Consider the following 15,173-nt stretch of genomic DNA (forward strand, 5'->3'; position numbering starts at 1 on the left):
GCAGGCGCCGCCGGGGGCCTTGTCCCAGGTTCTGGAGCGGGGCCGTGCTCGGGTACCTCCGCCATGGCTCTTGCGGGTCCCCCCAGGGCGGCAGTGGCCAGGCCGACCATCGCGCCCACGAGAGTGAGGGTGACCGTGCCGGAGGCCTTCATGGTGCTCCACCTGAGGATGAGGGTGGTGGAGGAGCAAACCAGCACGCTGGTGCGAGACCTGGAGGAGCTCGGCATCGATGGCAAGAGGTAGGGAGGAAGCAGGGTAAGATTTTGCCCTTGATCAACCTGGTCTAGGGGAAGGTGCCCCCGGCTACGAAAGGGGGTTGGAATAAAATGATCTTTAAGGTCCCTTCCAACCCAAATCATTCTGTGAGTTGGAATTTGGGATATTAATTAATTTTCCTCTTCTTGGTCCTCTTTGCACGTCTTTGTCATGCTTTGTTCTTCTCACCATGAGGGAGCTGGTGCTGGCAGCATCAGCAAGAACAGGCTACAGCAGTCTGGGGTCACTGGAAACCTTCCAGCTCTGTGAAACGTGGTTTCTAATCTAATCACATCTGTAATGCATACATGCAATGTCAGGTGGGTTTGCATACAGAGTAGGTCAGTCTTTTCTCCTTTTCAGCCTTGATAATTTCCACTCGGAGACCTCAGAAGCACCCGCTTGTCACCCAGCCATTAGCCCTGTGCAGGCTAGGGTAGCATTTGTGGGAGAAAATACACTGTGGAAGAACTGTGAGAAGCTGGTGAATCGAATGTGTCGGTTAGAGAGTGTTGTGCAGACACTGAAATCAAACGTCTTCCAGCTGCAGGCAGAAAAGGAACTGAATTCCAAGCACACAGGTAGTAAAAAGGGGGGGAAGGTGCATGTATTACCTCGTTCTTCATTATCCCTACAATTCCTTTTTCTGTCAATTAAAACTTTTTGCCTTTTCGGGTGCAGCCCAGTTGGAGCAGCACCTGAATGCACTCCACAAGGAGCATTTGCAAGAAATGAAGACTGTACAGCAAGAAGCAGTGAAGTTGCACCAGCATCTGAGTGATGTGAAAGAGGCTGAAGAAAAGGCAAGAGAGGAAGTTCGGAGACTGGGTACTGCTCTGGAGATTACAACTTCATCCAAGGTAAAAGATTATGAGCTTCCAATAGTTTCAAGCATGAACAGACTCGTTTTTAAGTACGTTAATCTTTGACATAGTTAAACAGGACATATATTCCAGCTGGAAAAGGGAATCTATGTTATATTGTTGGTAGTAAGAGCAAACACTTTTGATAAGGAGAATCAATTAAAAAAAAAAAAATCACATAGGAAATCAAGGATAAAAATATTGAGGATTTGTAATTCTCTCATCTTTATGACTTCGGTTCATCCCATCCAAGCTTTTCCGTTTTTCCAGGAATTTCTCTGGTGTTTCAGTCTTATACTTCTGTTACTACTTCACCTGAAGAGAATTCCAATGGAGTATGTCACTCAATCTCATTAATTGTATTAAAGAATGTGTTGCTTCTTAGCGCTTGCACTCATATTCAGTGCTTCAGAACAGAGAACATGAGGCTGGAGATAGAAATCAAGTTCTGGGTGTTAGTATGGCAGTTGTGTTCTATAATACCCATTGCTTTTGCAATAGTTATGAACATGCCAGGATAAAAATATCTGTTCCTTTCATTTTCTTTAGATGGATGTAGTAATTGCAGCTGAGGAACTGAGGAACACAAAACAGAAGATTAACTGTAGACTTCAGGAGGTAAGTACGGGAGCAAGGAGCTCAGTAGGAGGCTAAATTTGCCTAATACTTAAAGATTTGAAGAAGGTGATTCTTAAATAAAATTCTGGGTAGAATTTTGGAATGTGCACAACCCAAAAGAACCTGCCAGCCGTGCTCATAACTAAATACCCAGACAGAACATCTTTCATATATGATCTTGAAGTATTTGTGCAATCTACTTAATTAGACCTGGGCCAGAAAGTGTTTATTTTTCTAGCTCACAGAACGGCTTTCCCAGGAGATCAGCCTGCGGGAGTCTCTGGAGGAATCCCATGCAACTGTGCAGTGTTATGTACAGGACATGGAAGCAATAGTAGAAGCAGAACGAAAGCAGGTTTGAGAAACTTTCAGTCTTTTGTGTCTGTTTTCATCTTCTGTTTCATCCAAGAGCAAGAACTTGGATGTTGTTCTTAGAAATCAGTTGTAACACTTCATAACTACAACATTTTGTACAGAGGTTGATCAGAAGACATCATGTAGTGAAACTTCCTGTTCAAAGTAGAAATATCACTAACACTGGACTGGGGCATTGGTGGATTTGTTCAGCAGCACTGTTCAAAGACTCCGATTCCATGGCTGCTGTAGGCATTTCTGATAGTACTGTCATAATGTTCCAGTTAATATTTTTTTCTGACATCCAGTCTGAACACTCCAAGCTTAAATTTGGGACCACTGCCCCTTCTTAAATTCATTCAGTGCAACTGAAAATGAATATGACTTCCTAATGTTTATAACTGCTACTCAGATTTGTGGGTCACAACTGGATCCTGCCTTAACCTCTTCTTCACCAGGCTGTACAAACCTCTTTATAATTGAGGTACCAATAAATAGAAAAATATTCTGTTGAGATCATAGCCTTTCTTGGAGTAAGAATGCTTTCATCATTAACTGCCATAACGACAAAGCTAGATTTTTGTTTTCAGCTGTATTTGTATTATCTAGCTATTTTGGAGGGTGGGGAGGGGCGATAGTTCATAGTAGAAATGAACTGACTTACACATAATTCACTTAACTCTGCATGCATATGCACACACCAGCCACATGCAGTCACTCTAATACTTCTGAATTCATAGCAACAGTTTAGTAAGGATAAAGCAAACAGCAAAGTATCAAAACTTGAAAAACTGAGCTTTGTTGTTAGGGTTTTTATTTTTTGATAATCATCAAGGTCTCTTTGTTTCCGAAACATACAAAGTTCTGTTAGAAATTACCAATTTGGGGTTATTTTTTACCCTACGTGCCTTTTATTTTCTTTGTGTTCTACAGCAGAAGTAGAAAGATGATGGAGATCTGATTGAACTGTATGAATTATATATATCATGGAAGAAACAAAGGCTTAGTTTCATTAATCTGTCACTTGCTGATGGGTATAGTTGACCATGTTGCATTCACCTTCATCTTCAATAGCATGTTCTTTTCTGCCTATCATGATTATAAGCACACATACACTGTGTTACATATAGAAATCTGTAGAGTTCCTTGCCATAAACATCTTCTGCATAAGACAGGGATGAGCAGAGAGGAGAAGCTGACCAGGCTATATCTTTTCCACTTAGATTAACTTTTCAGCCTCTGAAATCTGGTTAGGTTTGCCTGACTGAATTCCGCATCTTAAAGAATAATATGTAATATCATTGCAGGTACAGATACTACAGCAGGACTGCCACAACTTGTGTAAAGATGTCCAGCTAGCCCGAGTGAGGCTGCAAGAGGAGGAGAAAAGAGCTGCACAGCTGGAGCAACAGTGCACACAACTGAAAGCTGAGCTGGGTATGACAGTGGATTCTTGTCACATCCTCTTAGCCCTTCTCTGACTGCTTCCACAGTGAGAAGAAACAAGCACCAGACCTGTTACTTGAAGAAACTTCTGAGTGAGCCCTTGATTCCCTCCCTACCCTGCTCATGCTGAATTGTCTTTTGCTGTCTTCCTATTTTTCCAGTATGTTATGCAGCACAGCAGAGTAAGAGGCTAGCTAATATAGGCAGGTTGATTCAAATTCCAACAAAAAATGCTTCTGGGTTTAAATCTGTGTGGTTTAGCACGAATCTGATCTAACTACTGCTCTTTATCAATGCACAGAAATGTTGTTTAGGGGCTGTGGGTTATAGTTGGCACATATCAGTTTCTTACACGCTTGACAACAGAGTAAGATCCGTAGTGTTATTTGACTTGCTGAATCAATCACAGAAGTGGTATGTGGAGGAGGCTGGCATGATGACATGCTTAATTTAAAAAATAAATAAATTACAATTACTCTATGGAATCAGTTTTTCAAAGTTGTTTTGCTGAAATACTGAAGTTGTCAAGGAAAGTATTAAACAACGTATCTGTAGCAGTCTTACCTGTTTGTGGCATATTCAGTAACTCAGCTAAACTCAAACTTTAAATCAAAATGTCACCTTTTAAAATTACCAAACAGATAACAAAGTCTGCCCTGACATTCTTTTCTATTTTTAGACTCCAGGAACTGTATCATTTCCCAGCTTGGTGAAGAAACAAAAGTAAGTTGTAAACAAGTATTGGTGAGGAAAATATCTAAATAAAGATCAGAACAGCCTATGCGAGGCCTTTCAAATGTACCATATTCAGAGGCAGAAGTTTTATGTAGACAAATGCCAAGTGTCACCAAGGCTACTAACCATTGAATGTCTTATTTTATTGGTTTACTATTTTGGGGCTTTCATATTCTACTGAAACATCAAAACCCTGATACGAATGCCTGCCTTGAAAAGCTAGAACTGGCCCCGAAACACAGTTGTGGTTGCAAAGGTACTGCATATAAAGGAGATAGATGGGTTGGTGATTGATACTACAGAAAAAAATCAGAACCTTGGTCAACTGGCTACTGAATGGGTGAGGAGGTATGTTACTCCTATGGAGGGAGTGTAGCTGCTGTCTGAAGTCTTCTCTGAAAGAGGAAGTTTCAGTAAGATGAGGTAAAAGTTCAGCTGAGCCATGGAGTCTCATAATGCTGGCAAAGGCTTCCTCAATTTGTGAATTGTACCACTTCTGGCAGGGAGGTCTCTTAAGCTCAGAAGTGTTGAGATTAATTATACTGGAGACTAACAAGTTTGAGCTCAGAAGGATATGAAGTCACCCTCAACTTTCAAAGCCAAGTTACAGCAGGTACCACTTTGGGTATTTCATATTTTGGAAAGAGGCTTGTATTATATGAGCCATGCCCAGTGCTTGCAAGAACACATGGTGATGTGACAATAGCTTAAGGAAATAGGCAAGTACAAAACAAAGATTTGATATTTGTGAAGTGTCTGACTAAATGACACTTAAATTTTTCTCTTAGTGTTCCGTTTTATTGCCCCTTAGAATGCACAGCTGTCCTTAAGTAAAGAACGCAAGGAGAACCTGCAGCTTCAGTCTAAAATGACCACATTGGGAGAGACAGCAGAGAAAGTACAGGTAATGAGAATAGTTATTCTTGTTTTTAAGATGGAAATAAAGCATAACAAAACAAGTGATTACAGTGAGAAATGATTATACATTAATGGGAAGCCTCAAATGCAGGTGAGGAGACAATTTAATGCACTCTGGTAATGCAGGCTAATTCAATCACTAGCCTAGGTAACTGTTCCAGATTTCCTAGCCTTAAGGCTGGAAAATGTTCCTCCCAATACTTATTTTGAATCAGGTATTTTTGAAAGTGTCTGCTTCAGGGGCCAGGACGTGTAGGGCTACTGCTGCTCCCTCTTCTATCTACCCTTGAAGTGGTACATTTATATTCCTTTGCACCTGTAGATTCTACAGGAGTATGTTTCTATTAATGAGTCAAACATGGAGTACCTGGTTGACTGAACTTTCCTCTGTCTCTTGGGGCAAAAGGTTCAATTTCATCTTTATCTGTAGATAACCAACTATGAAATTAGTAGGGGTCTGTATTCAATTTTTGTCTTTTTTGCCTTAGAAACATTACTTTTTCCTGAACTTCAAAACTAGTAAGTGATAATGCTTGATGGGTAGTTTAAACTACGTTCTCTTTCTTCCACATTACTGTAAACTTTTAACACCTTGGAATAAGTCTTCCACAAGTAGGGACTACTTAAACAAATTTTTCTTTGAGACTTTCTACCTAAAATAGATTTTTCCACATCTGCAAGAGATTTTTTAGAAGTTTCTGACAGGCTCCTATGCAGATAAAAAAGCCCCAACCCCCTGAAAACGTGTTTGTCATCCTCCTCCTCCTCTCTAACCAGGTCCTTAATGATCGCTTAAGCCAGCAATGCTCAGAGCTCAGCACCACACTCCAAAGTGTTGCCATGGAGAATGCTAAACTCATTTCAGACCATCAGACTGTGCTTAAGGTATGAGCCTACTGTTAAAGTCCGAGAAAGTTTGTAGCTCAGATGTTAGACAAAAGACTAATTCCTAATACTGATAATCTGTGGGAACACAGTAAAATACTTCACATACAGCAATGGAAGTTCAATAAAGTGTTAGTGTCCTTCTTTGCAAAGATTTATTTTCAATACAAAGAGGTCATATGTTTTGGGGAGAGAGTGTTAATGTGATAATACTAATTACAAATACATCCTGTAACAACTACTAAGAAAGAGGAACATACGAATTAATGGGTATTTTAAGTACTGTAAAAGCAGAAGTTAAGTGGAAGTAATAAGGATCTGAGATTAAAAATATATATACATAAAAGCTAGGTAAGGTGAACTCAGCTTTGACACCCTATTCAAGAAGCAGCACACCACAATATGCAGAACTTACAGGGATGTTGCAGGAGCTCAATGACAAATGAACAGCTTTGTAAGTTAATTACTCATCCTTCATCATTCTGATGTTGGTGTTATTGCCTGGGTCATTTTTCCCCTTTAGGCAGAACAAGACAAGACACATAAGCTGCAAGAGCAAAACTTGCTTCTGAATGCTGCCCACAACAACATTCTCGGAGAGCTGCAGAGTGTGCACCATGAGAGGTCTCAGCTTCAAAAAGAGCTGTGAGGAGTTTTCTTGTCTGCAGCCTCTTTCCCCCCTTCCTCCATTGTATTCTCACCACCTTGATTTCTGCTTCTCTAGCACTTGTCACTTAGTAATACAGAAGGGCCAGTTTGGTATTTGATATGAAGGCCATCTTCTGTGCTTCTATTGTGCTAGAACTCCAGCTTGGCTATTTCTTCTTTCTTTAGGGAGGCCTTGCGTACAGAGCATGGCAAATACAGGCTGAAGGCAAGCCTTGCTGAGAAGGCAGCAGCCACACAGAGACAGCTTCTGGAACGTACTGTTGCTAGACTGCAAGATGAACTTGAGACAGCTTTGCAAGAGAAAAGATCTCTGCTGGCAGAAAAGGAATATCTTCAACAGGAGGTACAGAAAACGTAGTTTTAAAACTACATTCTTGAAGGCTGCTTTCAGACCCACACCCCTAGGGTTCTTACTGACATACTGTTGCAATAGCCAGCGTGACATGCTCTCCCAACTATGCTTGCATTTTGACTTGTAATGTCTCCTCTCAGAAGCATGAAAAGGGAGAGAAGACAGGGCAGCGTTGCAGATACTATTTCTGAACTTTGAACCTGACTTACAACATTCGGATCAACTGTTCTGAAGATGTGTAGTATTTCTATGAATCTAGATGTTTTCAGGTGACAATAATTTCACATTTCTTTTGACAGATAAGGACAAGAGCAAATGAAACAGTACAAGAAAGGAATAAACTGGAAGTACTAAAAACAGAGAATGAGGTATCTTGCAATATATATTGCTGTTCTTTAAATTTAGTATTGTCTCTCTCAAGTTTTGCTTTCATTTTGCCTAATCTCTCAATTATTGCTAAACACTATAATATTCACCATAACCATACTATTCACTTTGCTGGTTGATATTTTTCTTGTCTCTATGGATGTGTCCTTTGGAGCAGCAACTTTACTGCTATCTGCACAAGGCCCTGTTAAGCTTGTTATGCTACTATCGCAAGTGATAAATAATTTTCAGCTTCTGGTAGCTGTTTACCTGTGTAGATTCCTTACATACGCATAGCCTGGAAAAGGAAAGGTAGAGTTTGTGGTATGAATGAGAAATTCCTTAGTGTCGTGACTGAAGTTAGTATGATTCTTTCACTGTTGTAGAATTGCTTTCTAAAGTGGGAAGACTGTATCTAATCCATGTGTAGTGCTAAGGTTTTGTGATATTGTGACTGTGGAAATCTTGAAGGGGTACAATTAGTGTTTATTTTCTTGTTTGTAGCTAGAAATTATTTCAATGAAATTCACTTTGCAAACACTAGAGCAAGAGAAGAAGAGGCTATTGAATCACTTGGCTGCGCTGGTACATGAGCAGGTAAGCCACTAAAGAAGTGGTTAACTGGTGACCTGATGGAGAAGTAACTAGGAGGAATCAAGGTGCTCTTTGAAGCATCTGTATTTTCCGGAGAGTGGCTGATGAAATTAAGGAATCAAAAAGGGGAAAAAAATGAAAGGATATCTCAAATGTTACTCCATGTTTTTAGACGTCTATGTGGGATGAGCTAAGAGGACTCTATAGGGCTTCAGGTACTGGAGATTTAGATATGTCATTAAAATCCTGACTGCATTCCGTTTCCTAATACAGGCATACAGCTTGTATATCTGTAAATGTATATTCAGCTTATGTATACTGGGAAGGTATTAACAACAATTTTATGCATTTTGGGGACAACTCTTCACTTGGGATATCATTCCTCTTTTTAACTTGTTCCCATTCCATTATTTCTCACTACTCTCAGTCACCAATATCACAATATTTGACTGGTTCCAGAAAGGTTGAGCAAAAGCTTAGTGATACTGTGCTACCAGTGCTTTTACAGTGTTAGATGTAATGAGCAGTTGTGTTTGTTGGAGACCCTAAGAAACACTTAGCTACTGATAAGGTCCTTACATCACAATCCTAAAGAAGAATTAACTGAAACACCTTTTGAATGTTTGTTATTTGATAAAGTCACATTTCTGCAGTCTGTAACATACGTATATCCTCTTTCTGTCTAACACAGAACTCCTTTGGCAGTCATCAGTTACAGAATATGAATCAATAGAGCATTCAGAACCTTAAAAAGTAGCTTATTATTTTACTCTTTACCAAGTTATTTTAATTCTGCACGTGCCTTCTCATTCTTCTAGTTATTATTGCTTCTCTGTTTCCTGTTGTCAAAGGTTTCTTTCATCTCTCCCATTTTGTTGCCTCTGCTCTATGACAGTGGCCTTATCGTGGCCATCTGGAAGGTTGTACCAATTTGAGCAGCTCTTCCTAAAGATTAAGCTGTCTTACAGAAATTAATGCCATTTGTATTACTTACTTTTTTAATATCTGTTTTAGTGTTTCACCTAATTGAGAATTTGTACCTCAAGCAACAGATGAAAGTTAAAATACTCAGAGAGAAACAAGACACTAAGTACTTTTTTTGTTGCTTTTTGCCTTGTTTTTCCTATGGAATGGTGATGTCTGCTGGTTTTTTTCCTCAGTATGCCCAGCAGCAGATGCAACAAGTGCTGGCAGAGCTGACTGACAGCAAGAATAAACTGACCTGTGACAAAGGAAAACTTCAGGTACCTCTCAGCATCCTATTTATCAGCTCAAAAGTGAAACAACCTAAGATAAGGTTGCTTAATCTTAGCTCTTTGGTACTTAATTTGGAGGGAAGTGCTTATTGATCTTCTCTACTTAATTTGTGTACTGTCAAGCACATCTATTGAGAGTTCTGTATCAAAGTCATCTTCGTTCCTGCTCATACTTATAGGGTGACAAAATGCTGTTAATGTAGTATCTCTATGATTTGTGATTATTCAATTGCTTAATGTGTGAATAAGTAGGATGGCTAAGAACCATTTCTTACTTCCATGTTCGGAAGCATTCCATACTCTTGGCACTGCTGCAAGCATATAGGTTACGTATAAAAGAACCCTTTAATAAAACTCAAATAGATGACTGATTTTCCTGCTCCTTGTTCTAATGATTTCATGTACTGCAGGTGGCAAGCCTGCAGCACCAGCTGGACACAGCAAAGGATGACAGCAGTAAGGCAACAGCCATGCTGGAGCGTGCATTAGCGTCTCATAACAAGATGAAGGCACTTCTGGATGTGGTACAAACTGAGCTGGCACATAAGGACACTGAAATCAACAACCTCAGAAGAGACAAGTAAGTGAAACTGATACTGTTTTAGTGGTCTATCAGCAGTGTGGTGAAGACTTCAAGTTGAAGAGTGGCATCTTCCCCATGGCTCTGGCTAATAAGCTATACAACAAATTTGTTTGAGAAGTTTCCTTTCTCCTTTCCTGCAACACTGAAACAAACTTAGTACCAGTGAACCAAGTACACCAAGTGCTTGTAGCTAACTCTGCAAGCTTGGCAGGCCTTGTGCATCCTGTGAAAAGTAGGTAAAAACCAATTTAACTTCACTGACAGGCAGAACTTAATACGGTTAAGGTAGAGAACCAAACTGTGGGATGGTCTCCTCTTCAGAGGAGATGTGCACAGATTGACTTAATGCATAATCTTATAATCCAATTTCCATTTTCAGGAGCCAGACTCAACAGAAGATACAGATGTTGGAAAGAAAACTGAAACATTGCCAAGCCAAAGTGGTTGCCATTGGAAGGCAGCACCAGAGCCAGGTAGAGACCACATCTTTCCATAGCAACAGCCACTGCTGCATTTTTGGTGTTGAGCCAAGTACCTTTTCTTTTTCTGAATACAATATGGTGTGACAGTCATGTGAATCAAGGCAAAAATATTCTATCCACTTTGGGCTGTGGAACAGGGAAATCATTATCCCAGTGTTGAAGGAGGCAAGCACCTCCTCTAAAGAAAGATTCCTTGGCACAGGTGAAGGTTTTACAGTCTGCAGCTGGATACATAATATGAACAGATATTTTGGAAGTTTATTACACTGATTTTTTTTCTTACTAGAATGGAGGAGGAAGGAGTCCAAGGAATTGCTGTCATCCCTCCTCATAATACTTGGTATCAGAAAGATTACTTCACAACCCAAACACAGTCACTATTGGCAAAGAACACTTTTTTCCAGGAAAGCCATGCCTATATGACAAGTTGTTCAGATCCTTCTGACTAAGCCAGTCAGTGAATTGGCATGGTAAGGTTTCCCATCTAGATGCCTGTCCTTAGGACATGTGTAATCGGACAGTTGATGAATACACTGTTACTTCCTCTAAGTTGATACTGACTGGGAAAGGGAAAAAAAATGGTCCTTTCTAAGCTTTTCATTTGGGTAAGTATAAATCTGATTTTTTGTTACTGAACAGGTGGAACCACTTTGTAAGGCACTAGAAACAGCTAGAACAGACAAGAAGAAACTTGTTGTTTGTTTGGAAGAAGTTTTGCAGGTCAGTAACACCCTGCAGAGCAAGCTGATCCAAACTCAATGTGAACTGAAAAGTAAAGAAACAGAGAATCAGCAGCTGATGATCTGCAGGTAAGAGCAAATCCATAATACTATACTTGAAGAGAAACAATACACTAACATCAGAGCTTTATGGCTTTACTCATCCATCAATATCAGCATTGAGTGTATGCTGAGCCAGCAACATGATCAAGATAGGTTCACGCAGAGCTATAGAAACAGGCTCTTTCATTCATTCCCATAATGACTCTGACCTACTCAGCTATACTGAGGAACTGCTTACCAGGGACATTATGGCACTTTTCCACAGAGCTTTTCCCTGAGGATAGCAGATACCACTTCCGCTTTTGAAGTGGCCTGCAGTAGCTTTAGCAAGGACAGCAGAGAATAGCTGTTTAAATTCCCCACCCAAGATTGAATGTCTGTAAGTAAAACCTCAAACCTAAGTGTAGGTGTGGTCTGAGTTTCCTCATTATCCTTTGTCTAAACAGGCTTAGCAATTTCTGAAAGGAAGTAAGTTGTCCTAAAGTAGTTTTTACCAAAAAATCTGTTTACCTTATATAGGTATTTTGAACTTCTTTTTAAATAAATGGAATATGAAATACTAGAAAACACATTCCTATCTTTAAACAGCAGTGGTGCAGAGAGTATATCCAAAAGTATTTACAATTGAATTGTCTTTCCTATTCTTGTGTTTAAAAAAATAAAGCAAATACAAACGCGATTAACTGAATTTGTCTCTGCTCTTTAAAGGGAAGAGTTAACGGAAAAAGACAGGCCAGAGGAAAAGACATGTGCTGCACACTTAGAGCCTTTGAAGCAGCAGCTTCAAACTGAACAAGCGGCTTCCAGGAAAGCCACATGTCATGAATCTGCTGAGGTGAGAAGGGATAGAAATTAGAAGATTTCAGTGAATGTCTGCCAGAGGAAGAGGTCTGCTTTACCATTTTCCAACAGAACAAGAGCAGCTCATGACAACTATTTGTCTCATTTTCCATTCATCGTGGAATTATCCATCACTTTTATACAAAAAACAGAATTCTGTCGTGTTGTGGACAGGCACTTTAGTGGCCATCTGCAGCGATATCTGTGCTCTCTTCACTCTCTCAAGTACCACTCTATATCCCCCAAAACTATCTACCTCATTGAACACAACATCTAAACATTGCTATCAGTCATGCCACTGACTTTCAGAGGATAATCTGGGGTTGTATAGCAATCTCCAGGGATAAAATACTGGTTTGGAAATCTGCTTTGTTTCTTGGGGACTGGATCACAAAGCTTAGCAAAACCTTATTACTCAAATGCCTTTGTTAGAAGGGTATTAAAGTCAAAACACCAGGTGCTGTAGCATGCTTCAGATACAGCAAATCAATTGGGTGTGCTTATTAATTTTTTATAGAATAAACTAATTTGTCAGTTAATGTGAACTCACTTTTTCCTCTTTCCCCTAGATAAAGAAATCCCTTGAAGAAGAATCCTCCAAACTGGCTGAAGTTTCCTGTGCTAACAGGGAGCTGCAGCTGAAAGTAACAGAGCTGGAAAAGTCTTTTTCCAGTTACAGGAAAAAGCTAAAAAGTCAAAGAGCTCAAGTCAGACAATGCCTGGCCTGTAAAGCTAATGCAGGAAGGATAAAGGTATGCACAGGTTTTTCAATAAAGGCAGATGTCCTAGTTGAGAACCCCTTCCTTCTCCTTCTGAGTTGGACTGCTGTTGATCCTTTGCAGTGGAGCTGGACTTGAAAATAAAACTAACTTTGTATTCAAATTCTGAACAGATTGATAGCACAGTAGTATTATGGCTTCTCCTGTCATCCCTCCACACCCAGATCAAATTTGATGCCCTAGAGTCCCATCCCCCTACTAGATTTTTATAGTAGCATTTGTCCTCTTTATTATATTGTCAGGTAAAGTGATAATGGCATGAAAAAGTAGTGACACCCATAGAAGCATTTTTGTGCAAAATCTATGGGCTTGTAGAAGAGGTGGTACAAAGAGTTTATGAACTCAGTCAAAAGATATTCGTATAAATCTTACTGTGTCTGCTCCAGAAAGCTCAAGTTACAACTTAACATACATTCACTATATATCTGACTTTAGAGGGAGACAGTTTTAGGGGGTTTTATATGACAGAACTCTAAGCTATTTACAGTGGGAGAGTCCTTCCCTTACATCGCAATTTTTTATTTGTGCCATGAAAAAACTGCATATAAATTAATGTTACTTCTTTTTCTACTCAGGAACTGGAAAAAACAGTCAAACATCTGAAGAAATGTAAAGAGGAGACACAAGAAAAACTGAAGGAAGCTAGCATAGACTCAGAACAGGTGAGACTAGTTAGCATTAGAATAATAATTCAGTGGAAGTAACAAGCTAGTATTTCAGCATATGCACCAAGTTACCCTCTCAATCTCAGATATAGGTCCCTGGTGACGAGTGAAGTGCATCCATGGCCTTTTCAACTAAGTGACATTTATCATATTAAAAAAAAAAAAAAAAAAAAATAAAAATCAACCAACCAACCAAAACCAACCCCAAAACAATCAAAAAACCCCTTTAGTTTTGTTTTGATCTTTTCTGTGAATCAACTTCCATTTTCTGGGGCTTGTAAGAAGAGCTTTTATCCCTTACAGCCTCTTGTTTTTATCAGGCTTAGGAAATCTGCATTAACCAGCCAAACAGAAGTGTTGTGGCCAAGTAAATTGCCCCACTCAGCTGCTCTTGTGTCACTCTACATGTGACATCATGCAAAACCACATTTCACACACCCACCCACCCTAAGAAGTCATTTGTCCTTGCATCACCTTATCCTTGCACTACTGTACCATAATATCCAAATTATTGCATGGGTTGCTATAGTAGTTTGGGGTGAAAATCTAGGGGTTTAGAAGTTTTATAGGGTGTTAACCAGCATAAAGTAAAATAAAAGGAATAAAGGTGCCCCAACCTGAGGTCTAACATGCTGCTTGTCAACCCAAGTACTGTTCTGTGGTAGAAAGACACCTTAATAGCAAGAGAGTATTTCTACAGCATTCTTCAGGCAAAGTTAGTCTTCCCCATCTTTCTCAGGAGTTTGTGGTACTCCACATCCATTTTCCCCCTGCTTCTTCCCAATGGTTTATGCTGTGTTAGAGACCAGGGCTGACTTCATTGCCCCCCCTAAGGGAGGTGCAACTTTGTAGTTAGGACCTCTCTGATACGGCCTTTTCACAGCAATAGAGGAGGGCATCATGGAGAGCTCCTACCTCCATGTACAGGAGAAAGATTGGATAAGAAAAATTATGAGAGAAAGCATATGCTGATCTGCCTGTTCTTTCACAGAACTCAAGAACTGGAGCACAGCATGCACTGACTGTTCTCTCTGCAGTTCTAATTACACTGTCTTGCCTAGATCACAAGTAGCATAAAAGCAGCTCACCGTCAGTTCAAATCTAAGTTTGACTACCTGCAACTAGAAGCTGTGAAAACACACCAGCCAAAGAACCCTGAAGACAGCAGCTCCAACAAGGAGGTAAAGCAAGCAAGCAAGCACATTTGGTTCAAAGAGGGAAGCAGAGAAAATAAGCAGGGGAAGTATTTGGTAGCTCCTTATCAGTCAAGATTACGGTTTCCTGTATTTCCTTTTGTAGTTCCTTACACGGGTGGAAAACAGACCCCTCTTCTAGTTTAGTTTGTTTCCTCCTTTTTTGCCAAAGGACATACTGAAGCAGCAAGGAGTATTACAGGTACAAGATAGCTTCCAGGGACTGTTTCTGTACTTAGAAAAGCTCTATTGCACATGTTTTGTTAATGCACATTAACCAAATACTTTTCTGAAAGCTCGCAGCTAGTAGATTTCTTTCTCTGCATTCACCTGTTTCACTGGTTCTCCTTCCCCTCATCCATGCCTTTTACAGATACCTTTTCAAAAGCCACACTTACCTTGTTTGTGTAGATTCCTCAGCCTTTTCCATAATTGATAGTTCTTACAGAGGTATGTAATTAGCTTTTTAGAGACATATGTATGAAACTGCTGAAACTTCAGTCTCTTCTTCAGTAAGGACAGAGATTCCCCAAACAGT

The 15,173-nt window shown here is 39.9% G+C and overlaps 1 protein-coding gene across 1 annotated transcript; it reads left to right on the forward strand.

Moving 5' to 3' along the window:
* The first annotated feature begins 63 nt into the window (after positions 1-63).
* On the forward strand, positions 64-14,777 carry CCDC150 (coiled-coil domain containing 150). The gene is made up of 22 exons (XM_010015344.1): positions 64-239; positions 619-836; positions 937-1,115; positions 1,668-1,736; positions 1,975-2,091; positions 3,398-3,527; positions 4,216-4,259; positions 5,083-5,175; positions 5,967-6,074; positions 6,598-6,719; positions 6,909-7,097; positions 7,400-7,463; positions 7,966-8,058; positions 9,237-9,299; positions 9,722-9,891; positions 10,274-10,367; positions 11,016-11,185; positions 11,867-11,993; positions 12,568-12,750; positions 13,353-13,439; positions 14,504-14,623; positions 14,742-14,777. The coding sequence occupies exons 1-22, from the start codon at positions 64-66 to the stop codon at positions 14,775-14,777; spliced, it is 2,652 nt and encodes an 883-aa protein (XP_010013646.1).
* The last annotated feature ends 396 nt before the right edge of the window (positions 14,778-15,173 follow it).

The sequence above is a fragment of the Nestor notabilis genome, unplaced genomic scaffold (assembly GCF_000696875.1).
Source record: "Nestor notabilis isolate BGI_N333 unplaced genomic scaffold, ASM69687v1 scaffold33115, whole genome shotgun sequence".
Lineage (NCBI taxonomy): Eukaryota > Metazoa > Chordata > Aves > Psittaciformes > Psittacidae > Nestor > Nestor notabilis.